Here is a 20,987-nt window from a genome sequence, read left to right on the forward strand (position 1 = left end):
TTTCAAACTAAGGATAGGTTGATTCTCTTATACAAGCTCTAAGTGCAATGCTGTCTCCCATTGAGAAAAGTCTCAAAAATACACATGAATTCCAACATTCCAGGCTATGGGAATATTCCACTAGAGGAACCTGAAGAGTCTCAATGGACCAGGATTTATGGACAAGCTTGACTTCCCTAAGGGATGATGTCAATGTATCAAATGAAAACAGATCTGTGTTTACTCTGATTTAACTGTTTTGCATTTCTTGGCTGGGGAGGAAGGGGGGAAAAAAGGGGATGGGATTTGGGCTTTGGCTTGTTTTGCGGAAAAATACATCGTACACAAGTCATTTTTCTTAAGGAGCATCAGAAAGTCCAAGCAAAAATCAGAGAGCAAGAGGCAAGAGCAAACACCACAACTGAGCTTAAATAAAGACAGTGGTAGGGGATGGTAACAGAATTCAAAAAATACAGAAAGCACAAAATAAAGAAAAAACCAATCAAGCCCATCCCTGATAGCGACACTTTTCTCTTAAGAGCCATCTCTTTAGTCTTTGTTTGTTGGCTCCTCTCCTAACACATTTTAAGGTAGAGCTATGCACCAAGGTGAACCAAGATGAATTAGGATTTGTTTGCTTTTGTTGGCTTGAGAAACAGAAAAATGAAAGGGACTGTTTTCATCCCAGGGGTGCCTGACAATGAAGTATATTTGCCAAAGGCTGAAGGTAAAGGTCTGATACACCAGACTGGGGGCTGTTTCTTTAGGGATACGAGCACTCATGAATGGGTGATATGATTTTGCTAAGAGCATCACGTACTGCATCATGCAATGAAAAGCCTTATGTCAGAGCCCCCGGCTGCGCTTATGTCACAACCCAACCAAGCATCCAACACAGGAATTCCTTGGGAAACACACACGTCATTCGCACGGCGTTCTACTTCCAGTAACTGACAACGAGTGCGCATTGTTGCTTATGCTGGCTTTTTAGCATGTTCTCAATGACCTGCCAGATTTCCAGGCAACAGTGAAGAATCCATTTAGGTTTCCCTTTGCTGTTTCTGCTAATCAGGACAAGTTTTTAAAAACACAACGGCAAACACATGCATATGGAATTCAATCTTCCTCCCCAGGGCCATGCATGGAGTTCTTGCAGAAAGACCACATAAACTGAGAACACTTTTGAACGCTACAAAATTGAGTCTGGTTTGTGCTTAAATCACTTTTTTTAAAGGAAAAAGAAAATGACCTAAAACATGTTCTTTGGTAAGTCTGAGAAAAATAAAAAACAACAACTGCATTCTAGTGAGGCTGGAAGCATCCTTTCACCCCTGGGGAGGTGCGGAAACTAAACACCATCTTTTCGGGCTTTCCCATAGTGGGCTGTCCAACAATTGTCAAGCCGTAGGCTTGCCTCTCCATTTCAGGCATTTTGCAAACATCAGGCTCCCTTCTTCTATATACGCTTTGGTGTGTGCAGAAGAGATCTTCCTAGTTTGGGCGCTTTTGGCTGCAGAAACTTCTAAAACATCTAAAAGTGAAATGCATCTTCGTTTACGGTAGTTGTTTCTTAAAACTAGCAATGATGGGTATGGAGAGGAGGAATAAAAATTATGAACAAAAACCAAGTACAGGGCTTCCCTGGTGGCGCAGTGGTTGAGAGTCCACCTGCCGATGCAGGGGACGAGGGTTTGTGCCCCAGTCCGGGAAGATCCCACATGCCGCGGAGCGGCTGGGCCCATGAGCCATGGCCGCTGAGCCTGCGCGTCCGGAGCCTGTGCTCCGCAACGGGAGAGGCCACAACAGTGAGAGGCCCGCCTACCGCAAAAAAAAAAAAACAAAAAAAACAAAAAACAAGTACAGTCAACTCTCTGTTATTTGTGCCAAACGGCAAAAGACGTTCTTGATGGTAAGTTGGAGAACTTGGGTCCGTCCGGTCCTGGTGTTTCCTAGGGACAATTACTGAGCCAGTCAAGCCCCAGTTGGCTCCCTCACGCCCTCCCAGAGCTGGAGAGCCTGACCCCTGGCAGCAAGAACTGAATCAGAGTAGCAGCGGGACATGCCATCTAGGACCTGAGTCAACTGGAAAAAGGGGAAAGTGAAAAGTCCCAGCCTGACACAGTGTTAGTTTCCTTTTTTTTTTTTTTAAATGGGTGTCAGGAAAACCCTGCTGGGATTTTTGTTTGTTTTTTATAAATTTATTTTATTTATTTATTTTTGGCTGCGTTGGGTCTTTGTTGCTGCGCACGGGCTTTCTCTAGTTGCAGCGAGCGGGGGCTACGCTTCGTTGCTGTGCGCGGGCTTCTCATTGCGGTGGCTTCTCTTGTTGCGGAGCACAGGCTCTAGGCACGTGGGCTTCAGTAGTTGTGGCACGCGGGCTCAACAGCTGTGGCTCACGGGCTCTAAAGCGCAGGCTCGGTAGTTGTGGCGCAAGGGCTTAGTTGCCCCGCGGCATGTGGGATCCTCCCGGACCAGGGCTCAAACCCACGTCCCCTGCATTGGCAGGCGGATTCCTAACCAGTGCGCCACCAGGGAAGCCCACAATGTTAGTTTCTTAAGAAACCCCTCGAGACGATGGGAGGAACACAAGGGTGTGTGCACAGTGCTGGGGCCCAGCCAAGTGGGACCGGCCCCTACCCCTGCCCACCTTCGTTCTCCTCATTGTCTAGAAGTGTGCTTTTTTAAGTATGTTTTATAAGGCAGATAATGTATTAGTTCATCATTTTAATGACTACGTATCACCTACAACTAAGCTGTCACTTCTTGCAATAAACGGTGTGGAAGTTTCTTGCAAGAAAATGTGGCCTTGGCTAAAAGCAAAGGGAATTTAATCATAACCCGCCTGTGCTTCTCCAGCCTCCTCCTGACCACTTCCTGCCACCCCTCAACTCTGTTCCTGCCCTTGTCTGGGCTTCCCTGGGTCCGTCCACTTTCTTTTAGCTCAGTGGTCTTCAAAGATGGGTACTTGCAATGCAACACATTGGAATGACAAAAAAGCATTTTAAAAATCATATTCATATTTTAACTTCATAATTTAAAATGACTCTTTTGCATGTAACTTTTATAAGACAGGTAACATTGGTTCAGTAGTCAATATATTTATAATCTGTAGCTAACTAAATATGCTCAATATATATATATTTTTTTACAGTTAAGACTGCTCAACTAAATGTATTATATATGGACCCTCTGATCCAGCAAACTCCTACGTATCCTTCAGAACCCAGCTCCAATGGCCCTGCCCCAGGAGGCCTCCTTCCCTACGGTTAACGGCCCCCCCACTCCACTGCCCCCAGGCATCTTTAGCGGGACCCAGGCACAGCCTGTATCAGTGAGAACAGTGCTTTCCTCTCCTAACTCATCAGTTCCTCCATCTGGACTTGAGCTCCAAGAAGGAGGGGGGCAAACATTAACCACAGCTGGATGGCTGACATCTTCTTATCCTTTAGGATTTGCCTTAATATCCCTTCTTCTCTTTCCTGATTACTCTAGCCAATGATGGCTGTTGCTCCTCGGTGGCTACCACATGCCATCCTCCCACTTTTTACCCTTCATTGTACTTCTCCCATCTGTAATTACTGTATTTACTTGTTTCTTGCCCAATATCACCCAGGACATAAACTCAATGACCACAGGGACCCAGTCTCCCTGGCCAGTATCTCCAAGCCCCTAGCAAACAGCCTGTGTTCAATACTTATTTGTTGAATGAGTGAATCTGATTTTCTTTTCCCTTCCCTTGACAATCTTCCTTCAAAGCTAACAAACAAGGAAAGGGTCAGCCCAAAAAAACAGCAAGAGATGACACATACTCGGGCAATCCAGCGTGAAAGGTGAGATCCAAAAACACATCCTCTGCCCGCCCCCCCGAGCCCTCTTAGCAGACATTTTCTTTGCAATTAAATTGACAGATTTGAATTCAGTCTCTCCTTGCTGGAGGAGAGGATCATTATGAATGGGGTGAACAGCTCCAGAGGGAAGAAAGAGCATGGGATGCACTATGCCACAAATGGGGGAATTGCCCCTGACTGATGAAGGGCAGACAGAGCAGAAGCCCCGATCACACGGCCAGTCTCAGAGCCCCCAGTCTAGCAAAGTCACTCCGTGCAACTGCACATGTCTCACGCGACGTGCCTCAGCTCAACTGCTACCCAACCAGACACGCATCCCCAAAGCTAAACAGCTAAGATGAGCTATTGTATGACTAGGACAATGCTACATTGAGACCACAATGAAATAAAAATCCCCCAAACGGAATCACTTCGCTGTACAGCTGAAACTAACACACTGTAAATCAACTATGCTTCAGTAAAAAAATAAGATAATAAAAATCCCTGAGCGTGAAGATGTTAGATACACAATTAACTCTAATAAGAGCAGAATGAAGTGACCAAGGTCTCCTACCCCTCGCCCCCCAAACCCTGACCCCTCTTCCAGCTGCATTAGGGACAAGAAAAACCCATTTCAGCAATTAACATACCACACACGGCCGGCCACCGATAATATTGAATCCCAGGGAGCCGGAGTCCCGATGCAGGACAAGAGTCAGGCTTTTTGTTTCTTCACCCTGCAGGGAACAAATGAGTTCAAAATTTTATTTACAAACAGCGAAAAAAATGGAAGGAATTTTCTTTCTATCTAATTGGACTCATGGGCTGCTGAGCGTTAAAAATCCTATGTCTCTAGGGAAGTTTAACCAGGGAGAACTTTGGGGGCCCATGATGAAACTCTGTCCTGTGCTGAAGAGGTTACAAACATTTCTTGATACCATCTAACCCTGGAGGAATCACTTAAGAACATGTGGAGATGTCCAGACACGTGTAATAAATATTTCCTCTCAGTGACACCTTGGTCTGCAAACGCATCTTTCCTATGGCCAGTCCAGCGCAAGCTGCCTGTCTAGATGACTACTGTCTGTCTGTTTCTCAACCACTGTCAACAGCAGCATTCACGTTATGTCATGAAAGGTTCCAACAGCAATCCCCTCGGAAGTCTGTGTGCACGTACGGCCCATCAGTAGTCATCTGTGTTTGGGAGACTTGGGGGGAAATGGCTCTTGAAAAGTCAGATGCAAACATGGGTGGGAAAAAGAAAAATCCTGAATCTTACTGAAAAGGGGAGAGGGGCCATTTTCACAAAGTAATGACTGTCCAGTCCTGAGAGGATGCAGAGTGTTCAACAGAAAACACTCTGTTTAAGGTGGGGGGGGGTCCACGTGAGCCCCTTTAAATCAACCAAGCAGAAATGGCCCCAGCAGGTCTCAGAGGCGCAACGTTCAACAGTCAAACAGGATGGAGATGCCAGGGCACCCCAACTAACACTCTCAAGTAACAGATAAATAAAAATAGATTTAACCTTCTGCGCAAACTATCACTTAATAGGCTTAGACATAAATATTAAACTTGCTGATACACCTCTGAAACAGTTCCAACTACCTGAATGGTATGCAAAACTCCACATGTACTGGCTATAAATTTACAATTGCTTCACTCCTGTTTTCTGTTTAAACAGGGTATCATTTAAATGCGGTACTGTTTTTCACGCTTCTCAAAAACAGCACTGACAGCTCATCACAAAGAGGTTTTATTCTGATATTTATTGCTTCCTGATGAAACCTGCGCTTTCTACTTCTGCTGGGGAAACAAATGGCAACATGTGAATGACATGAATGCAAATATCTTATTCGACCTCCACGGTGGCAAAGAAAACCACTCTTGCCAACTGTGCAGGGCCCAGTGGTTTTTCTGGAGCACTGCTTCATTTATTGCTATAGTTGTCAATGTAAAACACTGTTCCATATTTGGCGAGGAAAACTGTATGTAACACAGCCACACACACACACTAAAGACTAATGGGTCTCAGGGACTTCCCTGGTGGTCCAGTGGTCAAGAATCCATGCTCCCAATTCAGGGGGCACAGGTTCAACCCCTGTTCAGGGAACTAAGATCCCACATGCTGGGCAGGGCACGACCTAAGACATTAAATAAATAAATAAATAAATAAATAAATAAATAAATAATAAATAAAGATTAAAGTTTCTAAAAAAAAAACCTAACGGGTCTTAATGTGTAAAACTATCTCCAAGCGCTTAAAGTTCTTAGCAACAACGGCTGTTTCTCATGACTAGTTCATGTATAGCAGAATTCAAAATATTTTCAAAAATGTCATAGAAGCCTTAGCATCAATTACTAAAACCCTGTAAAAACAAAAATGATAATTTATTAGTAGAAAAAAGCAGTTTCCGATGAAAGAACTGGGTGTCCTATAAGAACACAACAAAATCTTCATTTCTGCAGCGTCGTTTACTCAATGCAGAAAATACAGTAGGTAAATATAAAAGAAGCGAGCCTCTATCAAGCTACTGTACTTTAATAAAAAAACAGCAGAGCCTCAGTAATGACAACCTATTTATGAACTTAAAAAAAAAAAAGTCCTATTCACAGCACCACCACCCAGAGCATCTATCAATGCTATCAATCTTTATTGTTCATTTGACCTGCAACAAGAGAAGAGGCAACAATATTCACTGCTGTTAAGAGAATAAAACTTCAGAATCACCCTAATAGTTTTGAGATGTAAATACAATGATGTGCAAACTGAAAGAGTTTATATCTTTCTGCCTTGGAAACAGAAAATGTTGCTAACTCCATTTCTTGCTTTGTTATCTTAGAGAGGTGAAAAAGTTAGACATACATGGGAATTTGAGGGAGTTATCATACATATCTTACATTTCTGGCTTTCATAACTAATCAAGGATAGACACTGTACAGTCACACAGTAATCCAAGGCAGATGTCTCTGGTTGAACAAGCTCAAATGATGCACAAAGGAGAATGCACAGCCAAATGATTAAAACAGACCAGTTTTAAATCGACTGTGACAACTATTTATTCTTCTAAAAAATGAAAGAAAAATAAAGATATCTCATTGCATTGCATTAACAATGATAACAGCTAACCTTTATTGGCTCTTCATGTGCCAGAAATTATATTGAGCACTTAAGTGCTTTATTTTATTTAATAATCCAACCAATGTTATCAACTGGCACTATTACCACCCTCATGATACAGGTGGGAAGACTGACCGAGAACAAGAAAGAAAGCTGTCCCTTGTCAAAGAGCTAGTAAGAGGTCAAGCTGGGATTTAAACCAATGATCTCCCATTCTAGACCTTAATTACTGTCTACACTAACTCCCTTTTCGTGTGGAACATAGAAAAGAGTGCCACGTAGACTAGCAACATATTTGGTCTCGCCTAAGATCGTTCCCTTGTTGGAGTTCCAAAAAGTTCCACAAAGGAACTCATCATAGGAGGTCTTACCCAGGAAACCAGTTTCAGAACAGAACTCCAAACGCTTTAGTGAACTATTTATCTCCAGAAGACCCAACCTGAGATGCCCAAAGACACCTAGGTCTGGTCCCAAACTCAGAGATCTCTCTCCAGGGACAGTGGAGACCAACTGAGACGATGCCTGAAATCAGATTCCTCAGCCAAATAGCAATGTGCAAAGAACAATCAAGTTAACTGTCTACACCTCCTTGCCAGATGCAATCAATCCCAGGGAAGAAAGAAAGGAGGTTCTCCTTTTCTAGAAGCGTCTTGACCCAGTCTGTTGTCCAGGACGGACAGACACAGGTTTTAGGTGACATTGCCTATTTTAGGACTAATTTACAGGACTGAGCCATCATGTGGAAGATTCAACACATGATACCGGGAGCAATGACAGAGAAGAGAAAAGCTCTGTCTGAGCCGAATTCCTTTCATTTCTCCATCTAATGATCAAAGGTCATTTCCTTTTCTCCGACACCCCGAGCTTGATCCTGATATCTCCTTTCCACTCCCCTTCTCACAAGCAACCTTAACTATCAATACTTTCATTGAATTTCTCATTCTTCAGAAGAAATAATAGAGAATTTAAACACCAGGCTTCACACAACACCACGTTTAACAGGTTAACCTTACTTCCTGCTTAATTATTTAACCTGTTCCTGGGTTCAAAACGCATCAGATCCAGGGCATTTAAATGAGTCTCATTCAATTATATCGCACTGAGTGAAGAGATGAACAAGTGGAATAAGGATAAAGGCTCTCATCAATACTGTGTTCCCGGCTGCTCACAGACATTATGTTAATAAGTGACACTGTTCATCCAAAGGAAAATTTAACCTATACTGCTGTGTTTTGGTAGTTTATCAGAGCCCATGCTTTGAAACTTTCTCAGTGGCTTGGTATAGTAAAAGAAGGGAACGAGGACTTCCCTGGTGGCGCAGTAGTTGAGAATCCGCCTGCCAATAATACAGGGGAAGTGTGTTCGAGCCCTGGTCCGAGAAGATCCCGCCTGTCATGGAGCAACTAAGCCCATGCACCACAACTACTGAGCCTGCGCTCTAGAGCCTGTGAGCCACAACTACTGAAGCCTGCGTGCCACAACTACTGAAGCCCGTGCGCCTAGAGCCCGTGCTCCACAACAAGAGAAGCCACGGCAATGAGAAGCCTGCGCACCGCAACGAAGAGTAGCTCCTGCACGCCGCAACTAGAGAAAGCCCACGTGCAGCAACGAAGACCCAACACAGCCAATAAATAAATAAAGAAATAAAATTTTAAAAATATATATATACCAATTAAAAAAAAAAAAGAAAGAGCTCTGTTTCACAAAAACAACTGAATAACCGTAGCACTGGCCTTGGGAGGCACGTATTGTATCAATGCTCTACACCTGAGAAACTGAGGCTCCAGAAATGCATACACTTGCTGAAGATCACGTGGGTCCAAGAGGGAGGGGCAGGGTTGGAACCCAGGTCCACAGGACTCCAACACCCATGCTGTCCCTCCTGGGCTGGTAAACGTGTGCACCCTACCCTAAATTCCTTTGCCTTAAAAGACACGGCTTTCACATTAAAATGTCATGAAGGATTAGACATCTAATTAGCTTTGTAATCAGAGTTTTAAGCAAGGCTTCTTTGGACTATGCAATAACGGTGGCAAAGATCAGAGTATCTATTATACCCTGAAGGGTGTCATAAGAATACTATACCTTTGACAGGAACAGGGTGATGGTTAAGATCTTGGACTTCACAGTCAGAACCTGAGTTGAGTTTCCTCATTCTTAGAATGAGGATAATAATGGTTTCTTCTTGAAACATGAATGAGATAGACTATCACTGCCTAGTGCCCCCGTACAAGGCCTGGCCAATAGCAAGGGTTCCAAACACAAGCAGAGCACAGGGTGGGCCGGACACTAGCACATCTCAGCAATGAGGCCATGGTGCTGTTTAACCACATAAATGACTCTGCTACAAAAATCTGGAAATGAAGAATGTCTAATCCTAAGTTAACTTAGTCTACAGCAAGTTTGGGAGAGCTGAGGCCTGAAGTTAAGGAAATAAAGACAGTTGTACATTCATCCCAACATCTGGCCATCTGATAGGAGCTATTACATCCACCTGCACGTTCCTCCTTTCCCCAAGTCTGGAAAAAGAGCAACACATTCTTGGAGGACTGCACAAGTGCCAGGAGACAGATTTTATCCTGGAGGTAGTGGGAGAGAGACATGATAAAGAACACGAGGGGAGCAGCTCGGCGTGGACCTTCGGGGGCACGGAGATGGCACGGGCAAAGGGTGCTGATCAGACGGCTGTGAGGCACGGGGAGGGGAAATCGGACACCGGCCCAGGCCTGGAGGGAGATGGCCCTGGGAGCAAACGGGGTGGGGGAACAGATGGTGGCTCGCAACAGGACAGGAGAAACATCAAGTCCAAGGAAGTGTGGGCTTGGATATGGACAGTGGAGGGAGGAGTGTGGGGCACAGGATACCCAGGTATTTGCTGAGACACTTGGACACCTCCCAGTTCTATCGGATGAGTGAGTCTTGATGGGCTGGGAAGAAAACAAAAAGAAAACAAAAGAAACAACAAAAATGGAAATGAGATAGCACCTCCTTGGCAGCTTTTCCTAGAGCCACCCTCTTCCTGAATGGCAGGGTCTCTTCCCTTCCGGAGCCAGGACTCAGGAGGGAGAGGCGCTCTCACCAAGAGCCCGGGGTGGGGGATGGAGAAGGAAGATGCCTTCATATTCTGGAGTCCAGTGCCAGCACTGCCTTCTTGGGAGAAGGGGCACAAAGCTCTAACAGATGCTCAGCACCCTGTCTCTACCCCAGAATCCAAATCTAGTGGACAGTCAGGCCCCTAGTGAAGTGTAGGGTCTCCTTGGGAGATGCTTAGGTCTTTAGGATTGAGAAAGGGCAGAGAGAGAGTAACCCTGGAGAAGTGGGTGTGGCATGAGCCATCCACAGCCAGTAAGTTACAAGCAGAAATAGAAGCTCCAAGTTCAGGAACATACACTAGATTCTGCTTAAAATAAGCTTGGCTATCATATTCAAACATGTAACTACCGATGAGTGTTAAAATCACCCAATTTGTAACCTGCTCCATTCAAGGTCTAACTGGACAAGAATTTTGGGCGGGGGGGGGGGGCGGATAAAAGCCACAGCGAAAAAGCAGAACTCAAATGTACTTTGTCAAAAAGACACCTTATGGTGGCTGTTTTTAAGTCCAAGAATGCAAACTGTCTTCTATGGTAGAGTCCCTCTTCCTTTCAGCATCACTCTGTCACTATTCTCCTCCGAACAATCCAGCCTCAGAAGCTTGGACGCCAGCCATCTCCTAAGCGGTGTGGCAGCCCCCAAAGTCCATCAGGCCGCTGTCAATGTGGATTCTTTCTAAAAACTCCTTTCTGCCCAGTGACGGGTGTTCCTTGATTATTGCTGTTGTGGGACTTGTAGCCGAGAACGGGCTAGACTGGAAAGCTGCCCGGCGGGTTGTGAGAACTGTAATTGACTGACCACTAGTCTGTGTATCTGGGGTGACACAACACCTCTCAGCCTCAGATTATGCAAAGCTCCCAGAGACTCGCACAGCTGGGAAACAGCTCTGTCTGTTGACTAGTGACAAGCGAGCGCAAAAATGTGGAGGGGCGGGGCTGGGGGGACCAGGAGGCAGAGATGGCTGCCAGAAATTCTGTCCTAAAGAGAATGGGGATGCCTTCTCTCCCTGCACCAAGATGTTTCTGTCCTCTTCGTTGGTCAAACTATGTTTTTAATGAGGAAGCAGCTTGGACCAAGCCCTCCCTGTAATTCCAACTTCAGTTCTAAAAGAAGGGATTCTTGGAGGAAGAACAGAAGGGGAAAACTGTTCAAGTCTAAGACTGAAGGCAGTCGTGGGAATGATGCTTGAAAATGAATTGGAAACGGATGAGACAGTCAACTGAAGTATTAGCAGCGTTTATCTGTCACCAGAATAGGTGCGGAGAGGATGAAAAGAGACAAAGGGCAAGGGAAACTGGCAGAAAGGAGCAAAGGTATAGCTTTTATGGAGCCATAATATCTACAGAACGGGATATATTCATCCACAGCCAAAGAAGATGTTTCTGAAAAATAACCTAAGACATTAAGATTGTCAGTGCTGCCCGAGGCCAAAAATATACACATATTTTAAATCTGCTGCTATATTTAGATAACCTAAGAAATCCCTCAGTCTACTTCTCTATTTCCATGAGTTTGACTTCACGTCTGTATCTCTCATTTTTATCATCCGCTCAGCTGTTTTTCTGGTGAATGCCCACAAGCGACGCTTTCACCAACATACGGACGACAACAAACCGAATCAAGGTGCTGCAGCATTTTCACGTTTCCACTTGACGGACTACAAGGTGATTTCAGTTTTTGAAATGGGATCATCCAACTACCCTGGAGCATTTTCTTGTCCAAATCGGCAACAGAGCAAAGGCTACCCAGCTGCGAAGCCCTACATTGTCACTTACAGGAAGGTGGGGGCTTGGCCTGGCCCATCCCTCTTTACCTTTGTTAACTGCAGTTGGAAGACTATAAATTCAGGTAAACACACAGTAACCTCATCTTATTCGCGCCTTTAGCCTCCTCCTTTACACCTTAGCTCAGAGTTGCTACCCAGATGCAGTGAAATTGACTTGAATATCCCTCTCTCACAAAGTTTCCAGCACTGACAAGCAGTCAGAGAAGAGAAAGACAGAGATTCTGGTCACCCAAGGGCATTCCATGGCTTGCAACGAGCCTGTAATCCTTCGAGTAAAAATCCCTTTCCTTCTTCTCTATTAAACCATCTCCAATTTCTAACGTTTCCTCAGTGATTTACTTGAAGAACATCCCTAAACCTATAGGTACTGAATAAACATTCACTTAATAAACGTTCAACAAATGCTTGGTAAGCCTTACTGGTGCACATTGCGTTCATCATCTAACCCTAATGCCAGTCCTATTAGCATTACCCCATTTTGGAGATGAGGCAATTAAGGCTTAGAGGAGGTTAGAAGATCCTCCCAGAGATGCTCAACAACAAGGCAGAAGGAGCACAGGAGCCCGGCTGTCACCAACTCCAGGGTCTGATACTCATCACATGGCAGCTCAGTTCAGGGTACCCTGGAGCTGCTGGTGACACATCCAACCCTGACCCACAACCTTAAAGCGGCTTCACCCCCTTCCTGATCCACGTGCAGCAAAGACAGAGGGCACCTGAAAACAGCTTCCAGCAAAATTCTAGGGCTGACCCCTCTGCCCAGGAATCATTTCTGCACACCCGTCCCCCTCTGCCAGGGTAAAAGCTCATCCAACCACCCCTCCTGGAGAAGGGGCTGCTGCAGGGCCCACGTGCAGCTCCGCCCCTTAGGCTCCCTGTAAATAGACATACAGGACAGGGGAGAAAGATGGACGCTCGGGTCCATCTGTTAGTTATTTTCTTTACAAGCGTAATCATTATGTTACGCCACTTCCCTTTCTTATTGGAACAGGCTTTTTAGAACACCATTAGTCTGGGGGGACAGAGGTGACCCGCGGCTAAAAGCTTCACTGAGCAAAGAACAGCAAGACGTGTTGTTTTCAAAGGCACAAGTGGGTGTCTGACTGATCCAGGGGTGAAAGCCGCTCAAGTTCCCCTTTGCACCCAGCGGTGCCTATCGCAGCGCCTGAAACGCAGTGTGTAAGCATGTGAGGAGCTGGACTGAAAGAACACAGTTGGAAGCATTTCATTTACTTCCTACCATCAACCACTCTTTAACTTACTAGGTTCGAAATTAAGGAGACGAGGTGTGATTCCATCCAGGACACCACCTCTTTTCTCTTCTTTTTCTTCCCTTTCCCCTTCCCTCCCTTCCTTCTTTCCTTTCCTTCCTTCCTTCCTTCCCCTCTTTCTTCCTCTAACTCTCTTTCACAGGCACAACCTGTTTTGTTTTATACTGCATGTATACTTTCAGACCTCTGAAAACAAGAATTACAGCGTGGGGTGAACACACCTCATCACCATGGACCAGAAGCCATCAGACCAACTAAACGGAGCCAGAAAATGATGCTGGGAAAGCTGTTTAATCTTTGGAGGCTCTCTTTTTCCATCTGTAATACGAAGGGTAATGGGCTGTGGGTACTAACCTCACAGAGTCTTCCTGAAGATGCACCCACATCTCTAACCTGCACAGTGCTTGCACGTATAGTAAGAGTCCTTTGGAAACCCCGTATGAGACTTTGGAGGGGACTCTGCCTCAGGAGAAAATACTGTTCTTATTTTGGTAACAGCCTGGAGTCGGGTGCTGAGTTCAAATCTCAGCTCTACACTTAGAATCTGTGTAACTTCTGGCCTTAACCTAGCTGTTTGATAATGTTTTACAATCCTCCTCTCTTACCAAAAAAGAAAGGGGTCTACCAAATGAATAAGATGGGGAAGCTAATGTGTGTACATATACAATGCACCCTAAGTGTATGGCACCCAGTTAAACTCAATGAATGTTACTTCCTTTCCTTTTAAGCTCCTTAGTCTACAGCCAACACAAAACCACCTTATAAATAGATTCTCTCACATCAAGTATTTTTACAGAGGAGCAAACAGCATCTGTGGACTCAGAAAGAATCACTTACAGATAAACGGCAACAGAGCTCCCAATTCAAATTATTCGGTTAAGATCATTCAAGCCAGTGTAGCTGGGTAACATATTTGTAAGCCAAATCCTAATTTTCTTTATAAATCACTGAAATGAAATGGACACAACAGCCCACAATTCCTTTAGCTGAACTGGGCTGTTCTGTAAGATACGCCATGGAATGGCCACTTGCTGACACTTTTCAGAAACAGAAAAGACACTGAACTGTGAACATTCTAATAGATACATTTCAAACTGTGTGGACATCTGGAACACCTTTTCATACAATTGTCTATTAGATTCACTTATCTCCAGGAGTTCTGAAATGGACAAAACCGTTTCTGGGATTTGGGAGTTTACACAAATGGATCTGGGGAAACAAAAGCATGCCTCCCACAAACCTGGAAACAATTTTGTTAACTTGCAGGTCACGGAAAAACTCGTTCTTTTTAAAGAGTGCGCTAACAAGCTCACTCTTGGTTAGCAATCTGAAAAGTTTCGATGGCTGACAAGACAGCCCCTTCGATCTTGAATGTATTCACTGAACAAAGACATATCGAGAGTTCACAGGGTACATGGTAATCGAACTGGTGGCGGGATACGCAGCCCTGAAGAACACACACATGGTCCTTCCTTTATTGTCCTTCACAGACAATGAACAGCTCTTCCCATTATTCAGTTACAGCTGTGATGAAGGCCATGCAGGCGGAGCACCAAGGTGAGGGTCTCAGGGCACCAGACCTAGTCTGTGAGGTCAGAGAGGGCTTCCCACGGGCAGTGATGCTTGAGCTGGGATGGGAAGGATAGAAAGGTTATCTAGTCAGGAGCAAACCCTAAGTGCTGACAGAAAGGCAGGGGCTAGAAGGGGAGAGTTGGAAAACTTGCCAGTTACCTAACAATGAGCAACTGGAAAGACTATTCCAAGGAGAAAAAAGAGCAAGTGCAAAGGCCCAGGGGCAAGAAGGAGCTCAGGGACATATTCACGGACCTGCCAGAAGCCAGTGAACCTGGGAAGAGAGACTAAAGGGGAGAAGAGCACAGGCAGGTGGAGGCCAGCAGGACCCAGAGTGTGCTTGGCCTTATATCCACCCAAGAGGAACTCAAGGCAGAGCAAGGTTGAAAGAAGAGTGACATCAGATTTACGTTTCTAAGAAACGATTCCCAGCTCCAGGTAACTGGAGGGGAGCAGGAAAATACACAGAGGGAGCAGCTGTGATCTAGGCAAGAGATTATGGGGGTTGAGACCAAGGCTGATTTTTGTCCCACAGGGAACAAGGGCAGTGTCTGGAGCTATCTGTGACTGTCACGACGTGAGGCATGCTTCTGACATCTAGTAGGTAGAGGCCAGGGATGCCGCTACACATCCCATAATGCACACAATACCTTCCCCACAATACACACACAACCAAGAATTATTCACCCCAAGACTCTAATAGTGCTGAGGTCAGGAAACCCTGGTTTGGACCAAGGTCATCATCTGATGGGACTGGAGAGCAATGAAGAGATTCAAGAAGTGCTTTAGAGGTATAATCCACCTGATTTAATGACAGACTGGAAGTAGGGCTAAAAGAGCAGAAGCTATCAAGGCTGGGTCTCAAGTTTCTCAACAATTCCAAGGAAAGTTACACCCAGAACTTTCTCTTTCCCAGAAAGCCAAACAAGTTTTTTGCTGTGGAATGCCTTTGTTCTTAGAATCAGGTGGACAAGTCAGGGTAGGAAACTGAGGCTGGGAGCCCAACTCTTTAACATCCTCAAGCATAGCATCACCAAGTCTGTTGTAGCCCGGATGAGGCTTCAGACTGGTTCAAGAAGCCTTTCTGGACCATGTTACCTATCATATAACTGCTAGGCAGTCTGGGTTTTAGAACTTCACCCTGGTCTTTCAAAAAACGTTCAGGGGGCTTCCCTGGTGGCGCAGTGGTTGAGAGACTGCCTGCCGATGCAGGGGACGCGGGTTCGTGCCCTGGTCCGGGAGGATCCCACGTGCCACAGAGCGGCTGGGCCCGTGAGCCATGGCCGCTGAGCCTGTGCGTCCGGAGCCTGTGCTCCACAACGGGAGAGGCCACAGCAGTGAGAGGCCCGCGTACCGCAAAAAAGAAACAAACAAAAAAAAAACCAAAAAAACCGCGAAATGTTCACAAGGGATGTTCAGACGATGATCAGTAAAATCGTAACTGTGTGAAGACCAACATGTGTTGATCTATATCTGTACTTGAGCCCACACTCTTTGTCTAGCTGAGTAGCTACCTAAAATGGGATAGGTGGCCCAGCATGAACTGGTAGCTTGTTAGAAACGCAGAACCTCACGCCCCATACCAGCCCTGATGGATCAGAATCTCTAAGGGTAAGAATGTGCGATTTAACAAGCTTTCCAGGTGATCCCCATCATGTGAAGGTTTGCGAAGACCCGTTCCAGCTCACCTTGCAGGGCAGGAGAAACAATGCCTAAGTAGGTCCAAACCCTAAACGCTCAGCTGGTATCAAAAGTCCGAAACCTTATATTATTTAAATAATGCCAGATCATTTTATGGAACAAGTTCTAGCTCTTGAAAAAAGGGTATGGAAAAATCTTCTGAGTCTTTCTTATCTACTTCAGCTTGTAACAGAGAGGTAAATGATAGATAGGACTTTTAAAAAATAAAATAAAAGTGTTGTGCATGTGAGTTTCCAAGCAATATAAATCCTTCTGCTTTTTAGAAGAGCATAAACAGTACCCAGCAGGAGCAGAGAGTCTGGCCAATGAAATAAACAAGTTCTTAAACGGCTTGCAGTGGGAGGGGTCCGCCTGGCAGGCGCTGGAACAGCAGAAGCTTTCCACAAGGGCCACTGAGGGTTAACCAAAAGGCAAAAGGAGGGAGCTTCCCCCTAAGGCCTGGGCTGGGACCAGCCAGGGTCTGAGGCCAGAAAAATGAACTAGTGCAGCTTTCAGGCCAGGCCATTCTTGGCTGTCCTCAGGCCCAGCAATGAGGTCCATAAAAGTCCCAAGCAGCGCTCCAACTCCAGAAGGAAACTCTCTCTGTAAACTCAAAAAGCAACAACATCTTGTCCCTAAGCTTAATGCCCCTGATGAGCCAACTGACTCACCCAACAGAGCTTCAAAAACTTGCACAGTTTCGATTCAAGTATCATATTTTTGATTCCGAGACGGAGTTTACCCAAACACTCCAGAAAGAAAACAGAAAGGCAAGAAGAAATAATAAACTAGCTTCACAATGAATGATGTATAAACTCTGGGGGAGTGAATGGCTTATTTATAAATAAGCATCACTTAAAACTATGCAGGAAGTCCAGATGACAGCATAAACAGGAGAAACTCCGGAAACTCCTTCACCCCAAACCCGGCGCCTGCTTGAAGACCCAGCTTTGCCCCTTACTTTGGTGACTCGCAAGCTCACGCCAGTCTTTTGTACGCCTGTGCGGTCCTGGGTGAGCCTCAGAGCTGTAAATATTTGCCCTTCGCCCAGAGCCGGCCAGCTGCTGACAGACAGGCCAGGGGCCAGGATGGGGTGGAGGTGGGGAGGGGGGAGTCGGAAAACTGGCAGACCGGGTGTGCGCTGTGGAAGAGGGGGCTGGGAGAGGGCAGGGAGAGGCAAAGCACACAAGCAGACACAGGGCCCTGGGGGCCCCTCAGGCAAATACATTCCCCAGAATGGCAGCAGCAATGGCCCGTGTCCCTCCCCAGCTGGTGAAAATGTGGCCTTTGCAATCAGGGAAATCTTGGTTCTCATCTTGTGACTGTGCCCCACTCAGAGTACAGGTGACGGCACATGGAGACATTTCTGGTTGCACCACTGGGCAGGGGGCGGTGCTACTGGTATCCAGTGGGTAGAGGCTAGGGATGCCGCTCAACATTTAACAATGCGGGCTTCTCTGGCGGCGCAGTGGCTGAGAATCTGCCTGCTAACGCAGGGGACACGGGTTCGAGCCCTGGTCTGGGAGGATCCCACATGCCGCGGAGCAACTAGGCCCGTGAGCCACAACTACTGAGCCTGCGTGTCTGGAGCCTGTGCTCCGCAACAAGAGAAGCCGCGATAGTGAGAGGCCCAAGCGCACCGCGATGAAGAGTGGCCCCCGCCTGCCACAACTAGAGAAAGCCCTCACACAGAAACGAAGATGCAACACAGCAAAAAATAATTAATTAATAAAAACTCCTACCCCCAACATCAAAATATATATATATATATTTTTTGACAATGCACGGGACTGCCTCCCATAACAAAGAATTTTGGGGCCCAAAATGTCAAAACACCCCAAGGTGGACAACTGAGGTAGAGCCTGAATGCCAGCTCTGAACGAGTTCTATGACCTGAGCCTGCTTTCTCATCTCAGAGGATTAAATACGGAATGCCTCCAAAGTGCTTTGCCACAGTCTCTGGTACATAATAAACCCTCAGTAAATGGCACCTGTGGTTACATTGGGAGGCAACACGATAGTGCTCGCGAGCTTGGTCACCTGTGGGTTCAGAAACCAATTCTGGCACCTAGAAGCTGTGACTCAGGCATCTGACCGCGTCTCACTGGTCCTGAGTTTTCCTCACCTACAGAACGAGAAGCAACGTGCCTCCCTTACTTGATTACAAAGGAAACAGCTGAGAAGAAGTGCTTAGAACGGGGCCTGGAGCAAAGCAAGCCTCCAGTAGTGGTGGCTGTTATAATTTCACCAACTCCCAGCACAAGGGGATGGCTTACAAGGGGAGGAGGTTAAAGATAAGTGCAGGGGATACTTGCTGAGCGTTGACTTTCCACCAGGCACCGTGCTAGATCCTTTTCACGTGTCCTCTCCCTGAAGGGGGTAAACAAGCTATTTTACATTTAGGGAAACGGAGGCACCTGGAGATTAAGCCACAACATGACTCAGCTGTTTAGCCAAGAGCCCAGATTCGAGAACAGTTCTAATTCCAGAGGCCTCACTGTCAATTATTACTTTGTACTTGGTGGCGGTTCCTTTACTGCTTTCTGGAATTCTTTCAATCCTGGAGGAATACTACAGAAGGAGCCTGTCTGTGTTTCACCCCCCGTGTCACATCTCTAGGGCCACACTTTCCAACTTGAGGGAGCGTGAGCTGCTAGCTCAAGGTCAGCCGGCTAGTTGGCAGCAAAGCCCAGGTTGGAATCCAGCTTTTACTCCAGAGGCCTCTCCTCTGGCAGTCTTAACTTAATCTACACGGGCTGTGGGCTCCCTCTATTCTTTCTGGAGCTCCTGAGGGTGCATGGATATAGCTCACGCCGTGTGTCAGTATCTTATCCTGTGGGTCACGTGTACAGGAGCCATGTTTCCCAACCTCCAAAGAGGCTAAGCGACTTCCCCAGGATCACCCAGCTGGTCTGCAGCACAGCCTTTGCACACTTCTGACTCTGGAGCCACACTGATTCTTACTCTGCGCTGGTCGTGGATTCCTTTGAGTCTTTCCAGAACCCCTGAAGCTGCTGGAGCTATACTTCACCCTGAGTCTAATCTGTCAAAGGACCACAGTTCCCAAGTTTAGGCCGATTCCCCGACCTTGCTCACGGTGATCTATCCGGCAAGCAGTGTCAGAAGAGGGAGGCAGAGATGCTCCCGGGCAGCTCCCGGGACCCCAGTGCCCAAAGGGACTGGGAGGCGCCCCGGGGACCCAGGAGCCCGGCAGGGGGTCGGGGCGGACGGCGGGTGCCTACCTTGCCGCCGGGCGGCGTGGCCACGCAGCGGCTGAGCGAGTCGAGGCGTGCGCTGTACTCGGTGAACTTCTTCTGGTAGCGCAGAGCGGTCATCTGCAGCTCCAGCTGGGCGGCGGCCAGCTGTGCCACCAGCGACTTCTCGCGCTTGCCCGCGCGCAGCGCCTCCTTCTTGAGCGCCTTGTGCAGCGCGCCCAGGCGGGCCTGCAGTGCGCCGTTGTGCGCCCGCAGGGCCCGCGCGCAGCAGTGGCCGCCGGCGCGCTGCTCGCCGTGCGTCAGGGGCAGCCCGCAGCCCTCCTGGCAGCGGCCCACCGGCCGCGCGTCGCACGCGTCGCGCATGTGCGCCTCCACGTCGCGCCGCAGCAGCACCTGGCCGCAGCCCGCGTGGCGGCAGCGAGCGGGCGCGAAGTCACAGCGCTCGAGGTGCTCGGGCAGCTGTTGCAGCTTGACCACCCGGCCGCAGCCGCGCGCCGCATGCGCGCACTTGATGTCGAGCTTGAGGATGAGGCGCTTGAGCGGCAGGACGTGGTTGAGCTCCTTGGCCGAGAGGCGACCGCGGCAGCGCGCCGGGCAGCTGCCCTCCTGCACCACCCAGGGCAGCACGCAGCCGGCGCAAAAGACGTGGCCGCACGGCGTGGTCAGCGGGTCCTCCAGGACCTTGTGGCACAGCGCGCACTTCAGGTCCGGGTCCACGTCGCCGTCGAAGCGGTCCAGCTCGAAGCCCATGGTGGCGGCCGGGGCCCGGGGTCGCCGCCGGGCGGCCGGCCGCCCCCTCCTTCCCTGCGAGGCAGCCGAGACGCGCCGGCTGCGCCGCCCGCTCTCTCGCTGGCTCTCCCCGGACTGAGCCTAACTGCTCCAGACTTCCTCGGAAAATGCCCGAGGAACAGAACTCCTCAGCCGTATTTGCGTGAGCGCGTGCGCACGCACATCCTGCCTCGGCTGCCTCCCGCCCGCCCCCTGCAAAAGGGAGGAGGACGGGTGGCGAAGGAGGGTAGGAAGACCCAGAGGCTCGCCAAGGAGACTGGCCCGCCCAGGACGCCAGCCTGAGCCTTTCTCTCCGGAAACTCCACTCCGCTCTCTTGCAGTTTTCGCTATGGGAGACAAAATGCCAGCCGAGAAAAGCTCACTAGGTTAGGCGCAGAGGGTGCTGCTGTCGCCCAGACGAGTTTTCCTGGAGCCCCTTCCGGGCCAGATCACGACTTTTTACTACCCTCCCCTGCCTCCTCTTTTTGCGGCTGATTACAGAGAGCGAAAAATATCGCGGGGCCCGCTATCTCAGCATTTACGGTCTGTATTTATTTATTTCATTCCGGGGAAAGTTACAGAGCCTGCGGGACGCTCCTGCAACTACAGGTCCCACCAGAGGTTCAGCGGACCCGGAGGTTTGCCAGGCCAAGGTTTCCAGAAGCAGAGGGCGAATCT

At 47.8% G+C, this 20,987-nt stretch overlaps 1 protein-coding gene across 1 annotated transcript in view; it reads right to left on the reverse strand.

Annotated features, from left to right (window-relative positions):
* Positions 1–20,763, reverse strand: part of LOC149748310 (E3 ubiquitin-protein ligase PDZRN3) — a 40,567-nt gene extending 19,804 nt beyond the window's left edge. The window contains exons 1-2 of the mRNA XM_089919557.1: positions 19,569–20,763; positions 4,457–4,543 (exon numbers count right to left, since the gene is read on the reverse strand). Of these exons, the coding sequence (XP_089775683.1) occupies positions 4,457–4,543; positions 19,569–20,291 (810 nt within the window). The 5' untranslated portion in view covers positions 20,292–20,763. The remainder of the gene's footprint in view (positions 1–4,456; positions 4,544–19,568) is intronic.
* Positions 20,764–20,987: the final 224 nt, after the last annotated feature.

This window comes from Delphinapterus leucas, chromosome 10, assembly GCF_059928025.1.
Source record: "Delphinapterus leucas isolate spDelLeu-1000000601 "Yukka" chromosome 10, BTC_Dleu_Yukka2, whole genome shotgun sequence".
Classification (NCBI taxonomy): domain Eukaryota; kingdom Metazoa; phylum Chordata; class Mammalia; order Artiodactyla; family Monodontidae; genus Delphinapterus; species Delphinapterus leucas.